Below are 19075 nucleotides of genomic sequence, written 5' to 3' on the forward strand. Positions count from 1 at the left end.
CCCGGACCACCAACACATACTAACACTTTAACAAATGGAAAACGCTTAATTTTAGAGTTAATAAAAAAGCATGATTATTCCGGCTAACTGCATGGGGGAGCCATTTTGTTTTGTTTTTGTGACGTCCGGTGGTATAGCTTGGGGCAAAGTGACGTCAGCTCCGTCAATCTTCTCTATGCACAGTGTAAACAAACACTCTAATTTACGACAAGACGTTTCGCTTTCATCAACCTGACTTGTAAAACAACATAAATGACTTGATAGTATAATAAACTATTTAACTAATTATATTTCAGGTTACATCAATAGAATGAAATGGAGTTACAGTATTTTTCTTTTTTAAAAAATCCAAAGAAAAAATGCATACTATTAGGCCTATTGGTAGGGCACTTTCGAGCAAAAACTACCACTCACGATACCCAAGTGATACTTTTCTTTTCTTTGGAATGATGTAATTGGTCAGTTTTGTTATTTTAGATGGGAAAGTCTACTTAATCAAGGGTTTTACAGAATTACTTAAGTAATAATAGCAGGGCTGTTGGTAATGTCCATTACGACTTGAGGTGTATGCGTGCAGTTATCACACACTACCCTGTGATCTTCATAAAAGAGGCACGTCTTTTTAGTGTGTCTAGACACAGTGTCTGGGAACCATCTGAATATACACCTGCCAATCAAGAACAACAGAAAGGCCACGGAAAGAAAAGACCAATTAACCAAGAAAACACTCCGATTATTGTTTCAGTACGTGGGTTAATTTATGTACGAAACATAATACAGTTATTTCAACACTTTGACAATGGTGGTTTATTTTGTATTGAAAAATAATATATAATTGGTGCTGGTTTACTAGGATGGATATAATTACAGAACATTGCGATGCATTTGCAAAAATCATGTATGTTTTGTTTCTTCAGTTCGAAGACTAATTCCTGACGTGACACGTTAGGTATTACGTAACCACTAGCTCGCCAGAGGGCGTATTCACTGGGATGGTACAAAATGTCTGCGCCCGTTATATATAATAGCCATCACATTTAACCGTTTTATTAATTAACTATATGATTATACTTGTTGATATTAAGCAATAATGTGCATTATATATCGTTGAATATGCATACCAGGCCAAATGCCTTAATTGTCCACTCCTTTAAGAAGGCTGGCCTTAGTTTGAACTTGAGAAATGCTGCCTCATAATTTGTGTCCTTAATATATACTTGTTTGTTTGTCATGTAATGATGGAGCTTACAGTGCTAGAAACAAGGTAAATTAACTGCAGGTCAGCTATCAATAAGTCATTAAAAAAAACCTGGGCATAACCCAGTAATGTGAACAGTTATATGGTATCTAAATTTGACAAATTAGAAAACATATATTTGGACACAAAAATGTGATGGAATCCTTTCAATTCCATCCAGAACTTTTATTACAATTTTTACGTGATGCTGACTTTTATTGTAAATTTTAATTGTATCTATCTGTGATATTTGTATTTTTTGCACAGTTCTTTACACTGTGTTGCTATTTAACTCTTGAATTTTTACATTGATGTTGATCATCACTTACGTTTTGTATTTACCATAGTTTGACACCCAATAGCCAATGTACTTTTCGTGCTGGGGTGTCGTTAAACATTCATTCATTCATTCATTCATTCTTAATTTGACAACAAAATGAGTTATTTAACATACGTTCTAGAAACATCAAAATATACGCTGGACATAGGCCTATTATGTTGATGTAACTCGCTATATGTTCATGTAATGTTTTATCTGTTGTGTAACAATTTACTGTACATGTAACTTGCTGTTTGTTCATATGTAATGTGTTATCTTTAATGAAACATGCTGTATGTCCATGTGACTTGATGTACGATGATGCACAATTTTTAATAACAATACAAATTGTTTTATCTTTCCATAGATCTCACTGCGTCCCTCTCCACGAGTCCACGTCAACCTGCGTATAAGCAGAAGTTTACTCTGACCTGTACATTGACAAACGCTGGTGTTATTAGAGCTTCAGTCCAGTTCAGGAGGAGGATTAGTGGAACTGACAGTGTTGTCGGCACGCTGCACCAGGTTGTCAACAACTGCACAGTAGCCGATAACTTCAAAGGTTATAAGTCCAGTTGCGGGACAGGAACATTTGTCTACAGCTCGAGCATTAAAGAGTACAGTGTGGAGATCACCCAACTAGCACCCGATGATAATGTAGATTGGTTTTGTTTGGTACAAGACGATGAAAGTACAAATTCCATCAGAAGCAACCATTTTAGTATGTATGTATGCATGTATACTTCGATCTTTATATTGGTTACACACCAATTGGTTAATATATAGAGAGATCAAAATAGGAAGTATTATATGGGCTGCTGCTATGTTTTTAAAATAGCAGGCTAAAAGAAATATGTCCAGCTAAGAAAACAAATATGGCCTGCTGAAAATAAGAGTGTGGGGTGAGTTGAGAGTTTCGGATAATGTGTGGAAGTTTATGAGATGTACTTTAGCTAGAGCATTATGAAATCTATAATATAACATGCAAGGCCCATCAAGTTATGACGAATATGACTGGGTATAGATAAAACAAAGAATAAATGTAACTGCAACCTTACAGTTAGTGAATAGATGACCCAATTCTGCTTGGTACAATGTACATATACACATGTAATTAAAGCCCACCGTTTCGCTGCACTCACTTAGTGAATCTTGTTAAGATAGTTCTGGCTATACATTTTGTTGTTTATAGTCCCCTACCGGTCCAACCGGAGGGGAATAGAGGTTTCATATCTGTTTGTCTGTCTGTCTGTGTGTCTGTCTGTCTGTCCATCCATCTGTCCCACTTATAGTTTTCCAGATGTTTTTTCATAACATGTTGAGATACTGGGACGAAATTTTGTGTATAGATTTATAATGTACTGTTACAGATTACTTTTGACTTTCATGACAATGTACCCATTTTGGACAGAGTTATGGTCTTTGAACTTATGATAAACAACAATTTGTTTTTAAGAAATAATTTTTACAATATCTCAAGATATTTAGCTGAAATGTTGTGTGTAGCTTTATCATGTTCTGATGCAGATCAAGTTTGTCTTTCATGCTGATTTCCCATTTTTAAAATACAAACAGTAATTGAACATAATTTTTTTAAAAAGAACTACAGTGAAACTCCTTTAAACTGGACACCCTCGGGATCAACTAAAAAGTTTAATTATAAGAGGTATCCGGTTTAGAGAAGTTCTCTTCTGTACATGTATTTAAAAAGGGACCATGAAAAACATCCGGTTTTGAGGGGATTCCGGTTTACAGAGGGTCCAGTTTTGAGAGGTTTGACTACATGTTTATGATTTTATTGGTTTCTGTACTGTTTTATATTTTGCAGAACTGTGCAGCTTCCAGTGTGAACATGGTTATCTTCAAACAGATATTTGCACGTGTAATTGTTCAAAGCACTGGACTGGACGTATATGTGGTATGTGTGTTTTGGGAATAACTATTATTCTAGTTTTCTGAAATTCTACAAATTAGAGTTGAATTTTCTTTTTATCTTTCTTTCTTTCTTTTTTTGTTTGTCTTTTTTTTCTATTTTCAAACAGGTGGGGTTTTTTAAAATACACATACCTGAAGAGTATGTTTTGAACCTGGTTGGAAATATAAGTGCAATTAGCAAAGAAAAATTACAGAGGGTTGAAAATAATGTTTTATTTTTATTTAAACTGCCGTCACTAGAATAGTTTTTATTATTTAAGCATTTAGAATAGATGATCCAGTTCTGTTTGGTACATATAAGCTAGGACCACTATACCGCAACCATTTCACAATACTCGCTTATCAACTTTTTACTAGAATAAGTTAATTAAAATCATTATTTATTTACTCAGAAATTGATATTTGGAATAATTTAAGACCAGTGATTAGAAAGTGTGAAACAATAATGTCTTTCCAAAAAGAAGTAATGTAAATTCAGTTCAGTGTAATTTTTGTCTGTGAGGAAAAGAACAGAAAATATATTATACAAGATTACAACATGGGTGTTGCACTTTAAATACTGATTTCTACAGATGTGGACTTCGTATAACTGGATACTATAGTTAGAAAACAATGTCCCTTTTTTTTCTTTCAATGTAAAAACGTGGAACAGCAGAGATAGGTTATATTTTGCGACAGTTATAATTTTATTATATATTAATTATAATTTTTTTATGATCCCCTTCCAAACCTCCCCCAAAGTTCCCTTGGCATTCCGCCTCATGTCATTGGGGCCCCCCGTAATGGATTTTCTGGATCCTCCACTGCTATCTGCTATAATTTTCTCTGAAACAATTTGATCATCAGAGAAATCCAAGTGGTGTCTCCAATACAAATTCATTGCTATTTTATTTTCTGCAAAATTGTACATGTTCGGAAATCCTTATTTTTGCAGTTATTTATAGCAGTCATTGCTGAGTGATAAATATACTTAAATTATATTAGAAATTTAGGAGATGCACAATTGTGACAGTTAACTTCTAGTTATTATGTAATATTTGACTATTTTAAATTTATTATTATTATTTTTTTTTTTTTATTTTTTTTTACAATTACATATTAAACATGTACTGTCTGACAAATATAGTTTACTTATTTTCAAAATGTTTAGTAGCTAGCCTTAAAGGTAGGATCAACTCCAACAAGAGCCTTATGTGTTGGAAAGATGCATACCCGGACCACCAAGACATACTGACACTTTAGCAAATGAGAAACGCTTAATTTTAGAGTTAATAAAAAAACATGATTATTCCTGCTAACTGGGGGCAGCCATTTTGTTTAGTTTTTGTGACGTCCGGTGGAATAGCTTGGGACGAAGTGACGTCAGCTCCTGACCATCTCCTGTATGTACAGTGTAAATAAAAGCAGTAATTTTCGACAAGGCGCTTCTCTTTGATCAACCTGACTTGTAAAACAGCATAAATGACGTAATAATATAATAAACTATTTAACTAAATATATTTCAAGTTGCATTAACGGAACAAAATGGGCTTATAGTATTTTTCTCTGTTTAATAATCCAAAGGAAAAATGTACACTATTACGCCTATTGATATGCTACGTTGGAGCAAAAACGACAACCCACGATACCCAAGTGATCATTTTCTTTTCTTTGGGTATACGTATTTGGTCAGTTCTGTGGTTTTAGATGGAAAAGTCTACTTAATCAATAGTTTTACAGAACTATTTACAGTAATAAACTATGTCCATTACAATTTTAGGGGCGACAGGTAATATTCCACAATACCGGTATGTATTTTTGTGTCTAGACAGCGTCAATTAATTGGCTCGTCTGGTTACCAATCAAATACACACCTGCCAATCAGAATTCACAGATAGAAGCAACTAACAGCATAGACCAATTAACTAAGAAAACACTCCGTGTATCATTTCAGTACGTAGGTTAATGCATGCGCAAAACATTGTTAATTGTTTCGACTTGTTGTGTAGCCACTTTGACAGTGGTATTTTATTTTGTATTGAAAAATAATATATATAGTTCTGGATATACTTACTGCTGGCTTACTGGGATGTGTATTATTACAGAACATTGCAATGTATGACTATTTATCATCCCGCAAAAACCAGGTAGATTGTGTTTCTCTAGTTCTAAGGCTCATTCCTGACGTGACGTGTTAAGTATTACGTAACCACCAGCTCGCCAGAGGGCGTACTCACTGAGATGGTACAAAATGGCTGCGCCCGTTATATATAATAGTCATCACATTTATCTGTTTTATTAATTAATGTCCTGTATAGAGCCGTCATCACTATATATATTTTGTTTTTAATACTACACACGCACACATTATACCATCGACGTCCCAAACTGCATTCACCTAACAACAAAAACACAAATACGATATTTATGGAAATATTATTCTACATTTTTCAGCTATGATATGTGAAACAAAATAGATTTTAATCATTTAACGTAAAAAATCTACAATTTGGATGTAAAACAAATCCTTTCAAAACAAAAGTGAAACACCCTACAGTAAACAGGAAAAAGTGTGACGTTTCTAACTGCGTTCAGGCGCATGCGTTTGCAAAAAGTATCGTAATGCGCATATGCAGTTCATCATTTTCCATTTTTAAGACAAATATATGTTTCTTAATATGCACAGTTGCCGAACACTTGATTTATTCATTTTTTTTTTAAAGGAAAAATTCAATTTGTCAAGCATTTCGGTCCGGTCCGCGTTTTATCAACACACATCGCTCACACTTGATGTCAATACTGATAGGCATTACGTCCATACCTGCGCATAGTTTGTAAAATATAAAAATGTTTAATGAATTGATTCTAAATTAACACAATTTATATACTCAAAATTATCTACAACTGTTATGAATATATTATGAATACAATTCACTACAATAGAGGCACAAAAATGTAGCATACTTTTTGCAGATCGAATATAATAATTGAAAACAAATTCTAACAAAATGGGTCCTAAAAATCATAAAAATTAAATTCTTTGGCCTTGTTGATCTGGCACGTGAGAGGTCATCTGGCACGTGAGAGGTCATGTGACACGAACCGAAAGTTAATTCGTCTTTCTCCATTTTAAGTCAATTTCTACGAGTCATGTGGATCCGATATCGGTACTTTTAAGGAATAAACAAAAACGACTTAGTAAAATTAATGGTTTTAGGGGTTTGTAAAGTTTTGTATTTAGATACTTACTTTTCTCAACTTTATTGTTTATAAAAATGTTCCTGAACTGTAAAGAAAAACCTCATAAATGAACGACATGCCGATGACAACAAATCGAATGTTGATTGCGCGAACCGTGCACGAGAAAACAAAGTGAACGGAATTTAAAGCATAACGCAGTTAGGGACGTTGACGATACATATGCACATATACATTTTATTGATTATTATCCACAATATACATATATTTTTTTTATTATTACTGACTTCCACCCTCATATCTCAGTACACGTGTAGACAAACGTCAACTGGTAACCATTCACTGCAGTGTATACTATAGACTGTCCTGTGCACAACCGTGCTGTGTAGGAACGTCCTGTACAGAGCCGTCATCACTATATATATATTTTAATACGCACATGCACACGTTAAATATATATATATATATTTATTTTTTCCGAGTATTATCCAGAATATACATATATTTTCTTTATATACAAAATATATATTTATTCCCTTTACTGTTAATGTATTTTCCACCATATCTAAGTATATAAAATACTAGACCGCCCTGTGTAGGAACGATACAAAATATATATTTATTCCCTTTACTGTTAATGTATTTTCCACCATATCTAAGTATATAAAATACTAGACCACCCTGTGTAGGAACGATACAAAATACATAATTATTCCCTTTACTGTTAATGTGTTTTCCACCATATCTAAGTATATAAAATACTAGACCGCCCTGTGTAGGAACGATACAAAATATATAATTATTCTCTTTACTGTTAATGTGTTTTCCACCATATCTTAGTATCGTATATAAAATACTAGACCGCCCTGTGTAGGAACGTCCTGAACAGAGCCATCATCACTATATATATTTTTTATACTATTATCCACAATATACATATATTTTCTTTATTATTACTGACTTTACTGACTCCCTCTCCCCCCCCCCCCCCCCCCCCCCCCCAATATCTCAGTACACGTGTAGACAAACTTCAACTGGTAACGACTGGTAACCGTTCACTGCAGCATATACTAGAGACCGTCCTGTGCAGAACCATGCTGTATAGGAACGTCATGTACAGAGCCGATAAGGTTTTGGTCCGTTATGATCGTGGTATAACAAAGAATGACAAAGCAATGAAAAAATACAGCTATTGTCCGAGTTTGTTGGACCCTGACGAGTGACGCGCCACCTGTTTTATTATCTCACCTGTTTTGAGCTAAGACGCCCATTGAAAAGAGTAGTCCATGAAGTGGCGACAGCAGATTTCCTCTCAGTATCTGTGTGGTCCTTAACCATATGTCTGATACCACATACATGTACCTGTAATCGTAAACAAAATGTGTTGAATGCATCGTTAAATAACATTTCTTTCTTTCTTTCTTTAATATTTTGAGTGCTTAATTTGTTATCATAAGTGATTGACTTATTATCTTCAGTGCTTAACTTAGTATCTTGAGTTCTCAGTTTATTCTCTCAAGTGTTTGATTTATTATCTTGAATTTATCTTGATTTATAATATTCAGTGCTGAACTTATTATTGTAGATTGCTCGACTTAAGATCTTGAGAGCTCGACTTATCTCAAGTTTTTTACTTATTATTGTAGATTGCTCGACTTAAGATCTTGAGAGCTCGACTTATCTCAAGTTTTTTACTTATTATGCTGAGTGCTCTACTTATTATCTTAAACTCTTGACTTTTTATCTCGAGTGCTCGACTTGTGATCTGAAGTGCATGACATATTATCTTGAGTACTCAACTTATAATGTCGAGTGCTCAATTTATTATCTTGAGTGCATGACTTATTATCTAAACCTCACAACTTATGATATTGAGTGTTCAACTTATTTTGTAGATTGCTCAACTTAATATCTTGAGTGCTCGATTTCTTACATCCAGTGCTTCACTTATTATCTTGAACTCTCTACTTCTGCATCAGTACTGTACAGCCAAAAAGAGAATTGCAAAAGAAAAAGACATACATGTTGATAAGAGTTAATACGCTTGACATAATACATCGATAGCTGAAATAATAAGTTGAGAGCTCAAGATAATAAGCCGAGAGCCTGACATAATATGTCAAAGCTTGATGTAAGTCAAGTGCTCAACATAAAAAGTCAATTAAGAGTTCAAGATAATAATTTGATAACTTGAGATAATAAGTTGAGCACTTAACATAACAAGTCAAGATCACAAGATAACAAGTCAAGAGTTTGAGATCTCTGAAGGAAGAAAAACAAATATGTGTCTGTTCTAAATATACCACCATAGTATATTAATTACGACACACATATTTTATTTACTTTAAATATCTCGATCACTTGGCATATTATTTTAAAGCCTAGACTTATTATCTCAAGCTCTTGTTTTATGTCTAGCGCTTACCTTCTGCATTATGTCCAGCCAAAAAGAGAATTGCAAAAGATGAAAACATACTTGATGATGAGAGTTAATATGTTGAGTGCTCAACATAATTAATCAATAGCTCGAGATAATTTTTCCAGTAGTAGCAAGGGATCCTTTATATGCATTTTTATAGACCTTTGATATACCAGTTATAGAGGCAGTGGTTGGGACGCGAAAACAATTCAGAAAATGGTCCACTGGGAAGAATTGATCCTGTGACCAAAGAACCTCAGAAGAGTACTCGATCTAATGACAGCTAAATTCTGCTCTTTCGAGAAAATAAGTCGAAATGAAGATAATAAGTCGAGAGTTTGAGATCTTTAAAGTGAGAAAAATATAAGTTTGTGTCCTAAATATACCACAGTACTGAGTAGTTATTGGTAGTCCGTAAAAAAATTATCTTTGTAGTAGCTTTGTATATCACCAGATCGATCTCGCCAATGCATTACAACATGTTTTATTTTATGAAATAAAAAATGTTGTAATGTAAAATTGAAGATGATTTAGTTCTTTCAAAAATAAATTAAACTTCTGGAGTTATATATATGTATATATAATATATTGCATATGTATTGGTATGATTCGTGGTCTCGCACGATATTTTTAGAATATTTATGCTCCCAAATAACGTTATAAAACAGACATGTGATTGGTTGATATTTAAATTATTATGGAAGTTCACGCAATGCTGTCAGATTTACTGGTAGACGAGCAGAGCAAATAAACATTATAACATGGAGAATTAGTACAAATATAATATTATATTCAATGGCCGGCCTATAAAACCGATAACTCCAATTTAAAAGGTATGGGGACTGTAACTTATATTTCACACCCATTACTCTATTGATATTTGCCATTTTTAGTCAAATATGTAGGCACATAGGTCAAATATTGTTAAAATAAGTAAGTAACAAAATTTAAAAGAGCAACATTTGCATCTCTTGCTATTTTAACAATATTTGACCTATATGGGCCTAAAGTTTTCACCGAAGGTAGCAAATATCCATATATATATATATGTATGTATGTATGTATGTACATACATGTACATGTATATATGTCTGTATGTGTGTATGTATGTGTGTATGTGTGTGTATATATACATATATATATATATATATATATATATATATATATATATATATATATATATATATATATATATATATATATATATATATATATATATATATATATATATACACACACAGTCATCTCCACTTATTTGCACATCGGTTTATAGCATAATTCGGTTAATCGACTATTTTCACCCAACACGGAACCATTTGCCCTTATAACACTACAAAACATCCGGTTAATTACACAGACTACAGGCTATATATCGGTTATTTGCACATATAAATAACGATTTTTTATTTATTTTTTGTGCTAAATTAATGTCACAAATGACTGAGAATGTCTATCAAAGTTTGGCAAAAAAACCTCAAATAAATCACCGATTAATCTGTTTTGTTTGAGCTCACTGTGTGGTAAGCCGACTGTAATTGCTGTTTACAGAGTCGACGTGTGACATGCAAATGAGATGGTGTGCACGTTACTACTGGTGAATCACAATACCCGACTACAAGATTTAAGAATGACATGATTAAGTTGAATAAACCTAAGACCTAATGTTTTGTTTGCAATATATTGCTGTTAATCAGAGGCCATCTCAATAACAGGTAACTCTCCGACTATTATTTTTAGAAGTACCGCCTGTGCGCTTGTATGCATGCGCACTCAACTATTGAGGCCCTATTCGATTGACGTGTTCAGGGCAATCATTGTTCTGTATCAATTATTACGTTATGTTGAGAAGCCTTGTTAATAATTAAAAGATTACAGATCAATCGTCCTAGGTGGTTATGTTTTTAATAAATGTGACCGAGAAAGGGTTGTTGTTCACTTATTCATTAGATGCAGTGTACGCTATATCTGTTAAACGCAAAAGAAACGATTTATCACTTGCTTCCCGGAAAATGTAGTGGAAAAAAAAAGACTGGTGGGGGAGGTCGTCAAAAAAACAAACATAACAAAGACCGTTATTTATGGACCGTCCCTAAGTTTCTGCTATATTGTTAGACACCAATCAGTCGGACCGCACCATGAAGGTCAGTCAATTGTGTTAGACCGGTCATGCATGCAATGCAGACTGCTGGAACTGATAACGACTCACTAGCCGAGCTTAACTTTAATTGCTTAACAATAGCAAAGTCATTATTTGGGGATCACAAATAATACCAAAGCTTGCCATATCTTTTGGGATGGAAAGAACACCATATCAGCAAATTCATACAAGTTCACGTAATTCTATTCGGTCAATCGGTAATTCCGGAAACTGACGTCATTCTGTAAACACGTGCACCGATGAAACGTGAACTTTTTGATGGTTCTGTTGTTTCAAGTTTATCTCATTAACTAAATGGCTAATACACTTTGTTTACACTAGTGGATGGTCAGTGGTTTTTTTTTTTTTTAATGCACAAAGTTTGTGTTTTTAGAAAACGACGCCAGTTTGTGTTTTTAGAAAACGACTCCCAGTGACGGACGTTGTTAGTTTAAAAAAAAATGATTTCTGGTCTGGCAGATTAAAACAAAAACGTCATGCTAATTATATATATATATATATATCGATAGATATATTTTTTTACATTTATATATATCCAACTGCATGTGACATGTGTTAACTGTAATAGTTCTGGTATGAAGTACCGCATTATGCTAGACTGTCTCCCATGCCACTTTGTAGTTGGATGGCTGTTACAAAGTGAAAGTCGGTACTCTATCGGTTAATCGACTAACCCGGTTAATTGCACAAAATCGAGCAGCACCGAGGGTATGCAAATAAGCGGGTTTGACTGTATATATATATATATATATATATATATATATATATATATATATATATATATATATATAGTAATGGGTTTGAAATATTAAAGTTAGGGTCCCAATTGAGTTTTTTCTGTCACTCCACCAAAGACAGCATATACATGTAGTATACTCAATACTGATGCCCCTGCGCGTGCTGTAACCTCACTGTGGTGCAGGGGTGTAACATTCTCTTTGAGAATAACCAATACAGCACAAATTGAAATTTGAGGAAAAGTCAGTATCTATCTGTGATATTTGTATCTTTGCACAGTTCTTTACACTGTTTTTATTTAAATCTTGACTTTTTATATTGATGTTGATCATCACCTTATTTGTTTGCATTACCATAGTTTGACACCCAATAGCCGATGTATTTTTCGTGCTGGGGTGTCGTTAAACAATCATTCATTCATTCAATACTGATGCGCTATAGTGTATACTGATGTACTGTGATAGTGTGTAGAGGGCTTTAAAATTGTTTAAGAAAAATTATTGTGTCACGTCAAAGATTCATTACATTATTCTTTGTACAAGCTAGATGTTAAATTTATGGTATAAACATTGTATATGAATGTTTTTAAACTCTTTATTTCATAAATTAATATGCATACTTGTCAACAAAAAACTAACAAAAAAAAGATTACAGGTATATGTACATGTATTATAAACAATAGTAATGCAGTATTTTTACAAATAAAGTTGTGGCTACGTTTGTTGTATTTTTTGTTTTGTTTTGTTTTGTTTTGTTCTGTTTATTTATTTTTTAAATTTATGAATGAATGTTTTAATCAAATAATACAATTAATAATCAAAAATAGTATTAAAATATAATCATATGTTTGCTGTACTAGGTGTTTTATATTTTGCAGAAATATGCAGCTTACAGTGTAAATATGGTGTTCTTGATAAGAACACCTGCTCTTGTGATTGTCAAAATCATTGGACTGGAGATAAGTGTGGTATGTCTAAACTATTATTCTTGATTTTATTTTTAAAAATTGGGTTTTTCCTGTATTTTATTTATTTTATATTTTATTTCTTTAAACATTTGTTTATGGTGAAGCCCGAAATACAGTTGCACCTTTCTTTGCATTTGAGTGATTCTACATAAAGTGGCAATGTTATGTCCCTGACTTTAGGATACTTCTGGGTTTTTTAATCTTACTCAATCATATTTGAAATTTTGCTGAAATAAGGGGAACAATGAATATTTAATTGTAAAACAAACAGATTGAAGTTGTGTATCATGTTATACATATTAGGTATATCCTGAATAAACAAACCTCACAGTATATTTTTGCCTCGTCTCGCCTTTAATATTTATAAAAATTATTGGCAATACATAATGGAGAGTACATATACTGGTCAAAAGGTTATGCTCCGGCTATAAAGACCTGTATTATATGGATGCATAGTGTATGTGTCAGCAAGCAAGTACAGTCAAACTCCACTATTGCAACCATCAGCGGGACTTATTAAATTGGTCTTAATAGTGGGGTGGGCCTAATACTGAATTACCAATATTCAGAATTACAAATACAGTCAAACCTGTATATAACGGCCACCCAAGGGACCTAACAAAAGTGGCCGCTATAGAGAGGTGACCCTTATATACAAGTTCAAAATTAGAACCCATATATTAAAGAATATCACAACTGTCATAAAAAAAGATGTCGCATTTTTAAACCATTCCCACACTAGCATGTTTATGTGATCATTGCCTGTTGCTTTCTTCTGCCTTTTTCTTTCGGCTGAAACATTATTGTCAAAATCGGCCAGAACATCAGCTTTCCTTTTTAAAATAGACTTAATCTTAAAATGTCCTACACCAAAATGATCGGCGATCTTTCGCGCACTTAAAGTGCCTTTCTCAGATTTGTTAATAACGTCGATTCTCTGTTCTAACGTTAAAGTATGATTTTTCGGTGGCATTTTGCATGCAAACATATTCGTTGATATATTTCACAAACGCTAACATTGACTTGCAGAAGATATTTTGTGTAATTGAAGGTTATTACCCATGTGACATGTTTGACTCATTTGTTTGTTTTATGTCACCTCTAATCCTTCAGTGGAGTATGACCGTTGATTACAGCTGAATAGGATCAGGAGTCGCTTAAATAATCCGAACACGGGACATCTGCAATAACCGCCGCCTTCAACAATTCATGTTTATTTAACAATCATGACTGGCTAGACACAATGAAACACCTAACATAATACCTCATTTGTTTAGTTTCTCGAGACTCAATAGAGTGACCATACATACAGATTACATTATGTACAGCCAATGGGAAGTCGTCTACTATTCAGTGAGGATGCTGAGAACCAATCGAATTACCCCACCAGTAACGGAAGTTACTGAGTGTCCGTTTGTTTTTCAATTACGATCAGAGAATTACAATGGAACTTTACTTTGACAGCAAATAAACCCAAAGCTTTTACATGACATGGCCATATAAACACATTTAATTTATACTTTTTAAGATGACTGAAAAAGTAAAGACATAACCAGCGTCAAAACATAAAGCAAAAAACGTCTTTACGACGATCATCTTGTGACCGTTATAGCAAGTTCAACCTGTGATTTTGGGTGGAAAATAGTGACCGCTGGCTGTTAAGGACAGGTGACCGTTATGTACAGGTCAAATAAAGAAGGAAATGCATTGGGGGGGGATTTATAGTGGCCGTTATAGGCAGGTGACCGTTATGTACAGGTGACCGTTAGACCAGGTTCGACTGTACTTGGTAAATGTTGATTGTGTATTTTACGTCCCACTCTCATTCCCGGCTGTCATCAACAATGTCCGAACTGATAAATTTAACAGGTGATGACGGTGTATTGGTGTTTACATTGAACAGCAATGATACTCAAGTGTCAAGCCTACTTCAGTTATTTTTCTTCATTATTACACGATAGGTATTAACAACTGTCTGGACCAATGACAGCCTCATGACGTTTAGGACGTCCATTGGCCCAAAGGTAATACACACTTCTGGCTCACGTGACTGAAGTTAATCGTATCTTTTGACAGTTTTTGTGAAAAATAAAATACTAGATTGGTATGGAATTTGCTTTCATAAATGGAATTTGCTTTCATAATAATGTAACTGCTACATTTCAACATCACTGGCATTAATCTGTAGTGTACATGGGTTTCAATCTTGAAGACAACAATTTTGTTTCACATTAATTATTTTAAACCTCTTCATGCACCAATGTTTTCTTCAGTATTGACTACAACAGTTTTAGTAAATGACTAAAAACGTCCAGTGTTTTCTCCATATCTGTCACATATATTACTGATTCAAGTTTAACTAAGGCATGTTGCCAATCTCTTCAGTATGGACCAATCATGTTATTGTCCAAGTCCATCCACTGTGTAATCTGCATGCCTGGTCACAGACCACAATTAATTATGTTATATATGTTTCTGTATAGCCTTAGTGGCTATAACATTTTTATTAATAACATGATTTTGGTGTGTACCTTTGCCTGCCTGGGGGAAACATACCCTGAGAAGGACAGCCCCTGTTGTCCATCTCTTTCTCCCAGGATATTGGTTTAAACAAACACACCCACTAAACCAGGCTGGAGTACACCCATTTTACACAAAAAGCACTGCTTTTGTATGGGCCGGAATAAATCCGGATTTCGGACAACCAAATGGGAAGATAACTGATCTGTGGCCGCTTTATATCCTGCCAGAGGCATTTTTTGTGATTCTTATCTAGGGTATGCTTGAGTATTTTATTTATGACTACATTTCTTAATTAAATAATAAAAAGAACAACAAAAAATAGTATTAAAAGATAACTATATGTTGTTTGTGATGTTTCTAGTCTCATATTTTGCAGACATATGCAGCTTAGAGTGTGAAAATGGTGCTTTTCAAAAAGATACTTGCTCATGTCATTGTGAAAAATACTGGACTGGAGATAAGTGTGGTATGTCTGTTCTAGGAGTAACTATTATTCTAGTTTTCTAAATTTCTACAATGGTTTTTTCTTAGTTTTTTCTTTCCTTGATTTTTGTTGTTTTGTTGATACAAAATGTAGTACAGAAATATACATATAAACACACACATGCATCCAAACAAACACACACTCATAAACACACACACACACACACACAACAATATGGCCGATGTAGACAGAAATCCGTGATAATCAGGGTCCGGTTTTGCCAGTTTCCACTACATGAGAGAGGTTAAATCGATTCTGTACTTATTTGTAAATAGGGACTAAAATGTCCAATGTTGAAGGAATTCCAGTATACAGAGGGTGTTGTCACTTAATATAATAATAATTATAATATAATATAATATCATATAATATCATATCATATCATATCATATCATATCATATCTATCTCTCTGCATCCATCCATCCATCCATCCATATATATATATATAGCATTATATATATATAGCTATATGTATCACACACACACACACACACACACACGTATATATATATATATATACAGGGCTGGCCAAAATTTCCAAACACAAAATGCCTCTTTACCCCTTTTATGCACTTGCAATTTTTGTAATTCACTAGTCTGCAGCAAGCATTAATGTCTGCCATTTCAAAGTCTGGCCAAAGCCGCGAAGCCATTCACAGACTTTGATTGGTTGTGCAAGTAAGAAAACTATAACTGACCCCCATCCCCGCCCTCCCCCCTCTCTCTCTCTAAGCAGTCCCCGACTGAGTCTGTGTGTCGGACTCGCATCGAGAGCGCCAGTTGCCAGAATGTTTAAGGAAAACCAAGGGTATACTCCCCACTGAAAATGTTTTAAATTAAATGTCCTGAAATGCAACGTCCTGCAATCTACAAATAAAATCCATCCTGAAAAATAGAGGAGTATATTTATATATATATTATTATTACCCCAGCAGGCACTCATAATGGGGAAAATAAAAATCACTGAGAAATTATGATGCATTGGTCTAACGAACAATAATATTGAATGATTTGACGCTTAAAAACCAATGACTTGTCAGTACTAAATATGACGTCATTACAATTTGGCAAACACACACAATGACGTCATGTAGTTTAAAGAGTTTGCCTTTATGGCTGTCTGTTTTTGGTGTTAAATTTATAATAAAATGTCATTTTAATGCATTTCATTATAGATTTTGTACCAGAAGAAAGAGCACTTTTGTTGTTAAAAATTATCTATGAATGTGATTAAAATACAAAGTTATAGCAATACTCAGAACAGTGTGTAAAGTGGTTTACATCGTTTCTATACATGTACGTGCATGTGTGTCAAAAATAAAGGCTTTTAGAGACAAAATAGCTGAGGTAATAAATAGAATAACAAACTCGATACCAATTATTATCAAATTTATGACCCTCGTGAAATAATTTTCATTTGTCAATAGCTAAAGCTCGTGACAAGTGAAAATTATTTTACTCGGGACATAAATTTGATAATAACTGGAAACTTGTTTATTATCCTCTATATAATTGATCATATCCCAAACAAAAATGCATGCTTGCGGCTAGGTTGTTGCAAGGTAGTTACAAGGTAGTTACAAGGTTGTTACAAGGTAGTACAAGCAATGCAAGCTATTTGCAAGCTAACATTTAGCTCGTGTAAGGTAGTCAGTATTTCTGCAAGCTTGCCGCATGCATATTTTCATTTGTGAAAGCATGCGCAAGCTTGCTGCATGCATATCTTCAACTGTGCAAGCTTCCCGCAAGCATATTTTCATTTTTGCTAGCTTGCTGCAAGCATATCTTCAACTGTGCAAGCTTCCCGCAAGCATGTTTTCATTTTGCAAGCTTGCTGCATGCATATCTTCAACTGTGCAAGCTTCCCGCAAGCATGTTTTAATTTTTGCTAGCTTGCTGCAAACATATCTTCAACTGTGCAAGCTTCCCGCAAGCATGTTTTCATTTTGCAAGCTTGCTGTATGCATATCTTCAACTGTGCAAGCTTCCTGCAAGCATGTTTTCATTTTTGCTAGCTTGCTGCAAGCATATCTTCAACTGTGCAAGCTTCCCACAAGCATGTTTTCATTTTGCAAGCTTGCTGCATGCATATCTTCAACTGTGCAAGCTTCCCGCAAGCATGTTTTCATTTTTGTAAGCTTGCTGCATGTATATCTTCAACTGTGAAAGCATGTCTACACTTGTGGAGAAAAAGCTAAGTCCAAATCATTTTCATGTTGTTGTTTTTTTAATTCATAACTTCTCATATGATTTATCAAATTCAGTGGGAACAGTGGCTAAACAACCAAACATACATGTTACAGATTTAGATAGTATTTACAATAATAATTAAAACAAAATTAATATTAATACATACGAATGATAATACAATATGGTTAAAACAGAATCATCTTGTAATAATTGGATTTTCAATTGGCCCCCAAAATAATAACATATGCATGGCCATGAGAGGATGACATGGGCCATGTTTGGTTGAAATTAGCCTGGTGAAATTTGAGAAGATGTTGAAAATGTCTGAGCCAATCAGAGGCCAGGGTGGCCATCTTGGATTTTGAATCAGCCACAAAAATAACAACACTTAGTAAGTCATGAGAGAATCATTTGGACTAAGTTTGATTGAAACCTGCCTGGTGGACCTTGAAAAGAAGCAAAAAAATGTCTCTGTCAATAAGGCCAGGGCAGCGATCTTGATTTTAAATCTGCCCGAAAAAATTACAAACTTGGTCAGGGCCATGAGAGGATCATTAGGAATACATATGGTTTAAATTTGCATGGTGGAACTTGAGTAAAAGTTAAAAATGTCTCAGTTATTCAGAGGCCAGGGTGGCCATCTTGGAATTTTTATTGGCCTGAAAAATAACAACACTTGGTCAGGTCTATAAGAGGATCATTTGGACCAAGTTTGGTTGAATCCTGCTTGGTGGAACAGGAGAAAAAAGAAAACAAGAAGAAACAAACAAATGACTTTACACCACAGTGTGGATCTCCAGATAGTGGAGGAATATAACCTAAAACAAGAAGAAGAAGAAGAATATAGGACCAGGAGCTTTTTAGCATATTAGTTTAGTCAAGACTATCCCACATAAATGGAACATGTCTATCAGACAGGTAAACTAA

General features: G+C 34.1%; 1 protein-coding gene across 1 annotated transcript in view; it reads left to right on the forward strand.

Annotated features, from left to right (window-relative positions):
* LOC121385885 (protein draper-like) overlaps positions 1-19075 on the forward strand; it is a 116965-nt gene that overhangs the window by 26162 nt on the left and 71728 nt on the right. The window contains exons 4-7 of the mRNA XM_041516676.1: positions 1924-2277; positions 3385-3474; positions 12861-12950; positions 15850-15939. Coding sequence (XP_041372610.1) covers positions 1924-2277; positions 3385-3474; positions 12861-12950; positions 15850-15939 — 624 coding nt within the window. The remainder of the gene's footprint in view (positions 1-1923; positions 2278-3384; positions 3475-12860; positions 12951-15849; positions 15940-19075) is intronic.

The sequence above is a fragment of the Gigantopelta aegis genome, chromosome 12 (assembly GCF_016097555.1).
Source record: "Gigantopelta aegis isolate Gae_Host chromosome 12, Gae_host_genome, whole genome shotgun sequence".
NCBI lineage: Eukaryota > Metazoa > Mollusca > Gastropoda > Neomphalida > Peltospiridae > Gigantopelta > Gigantopelta aegis.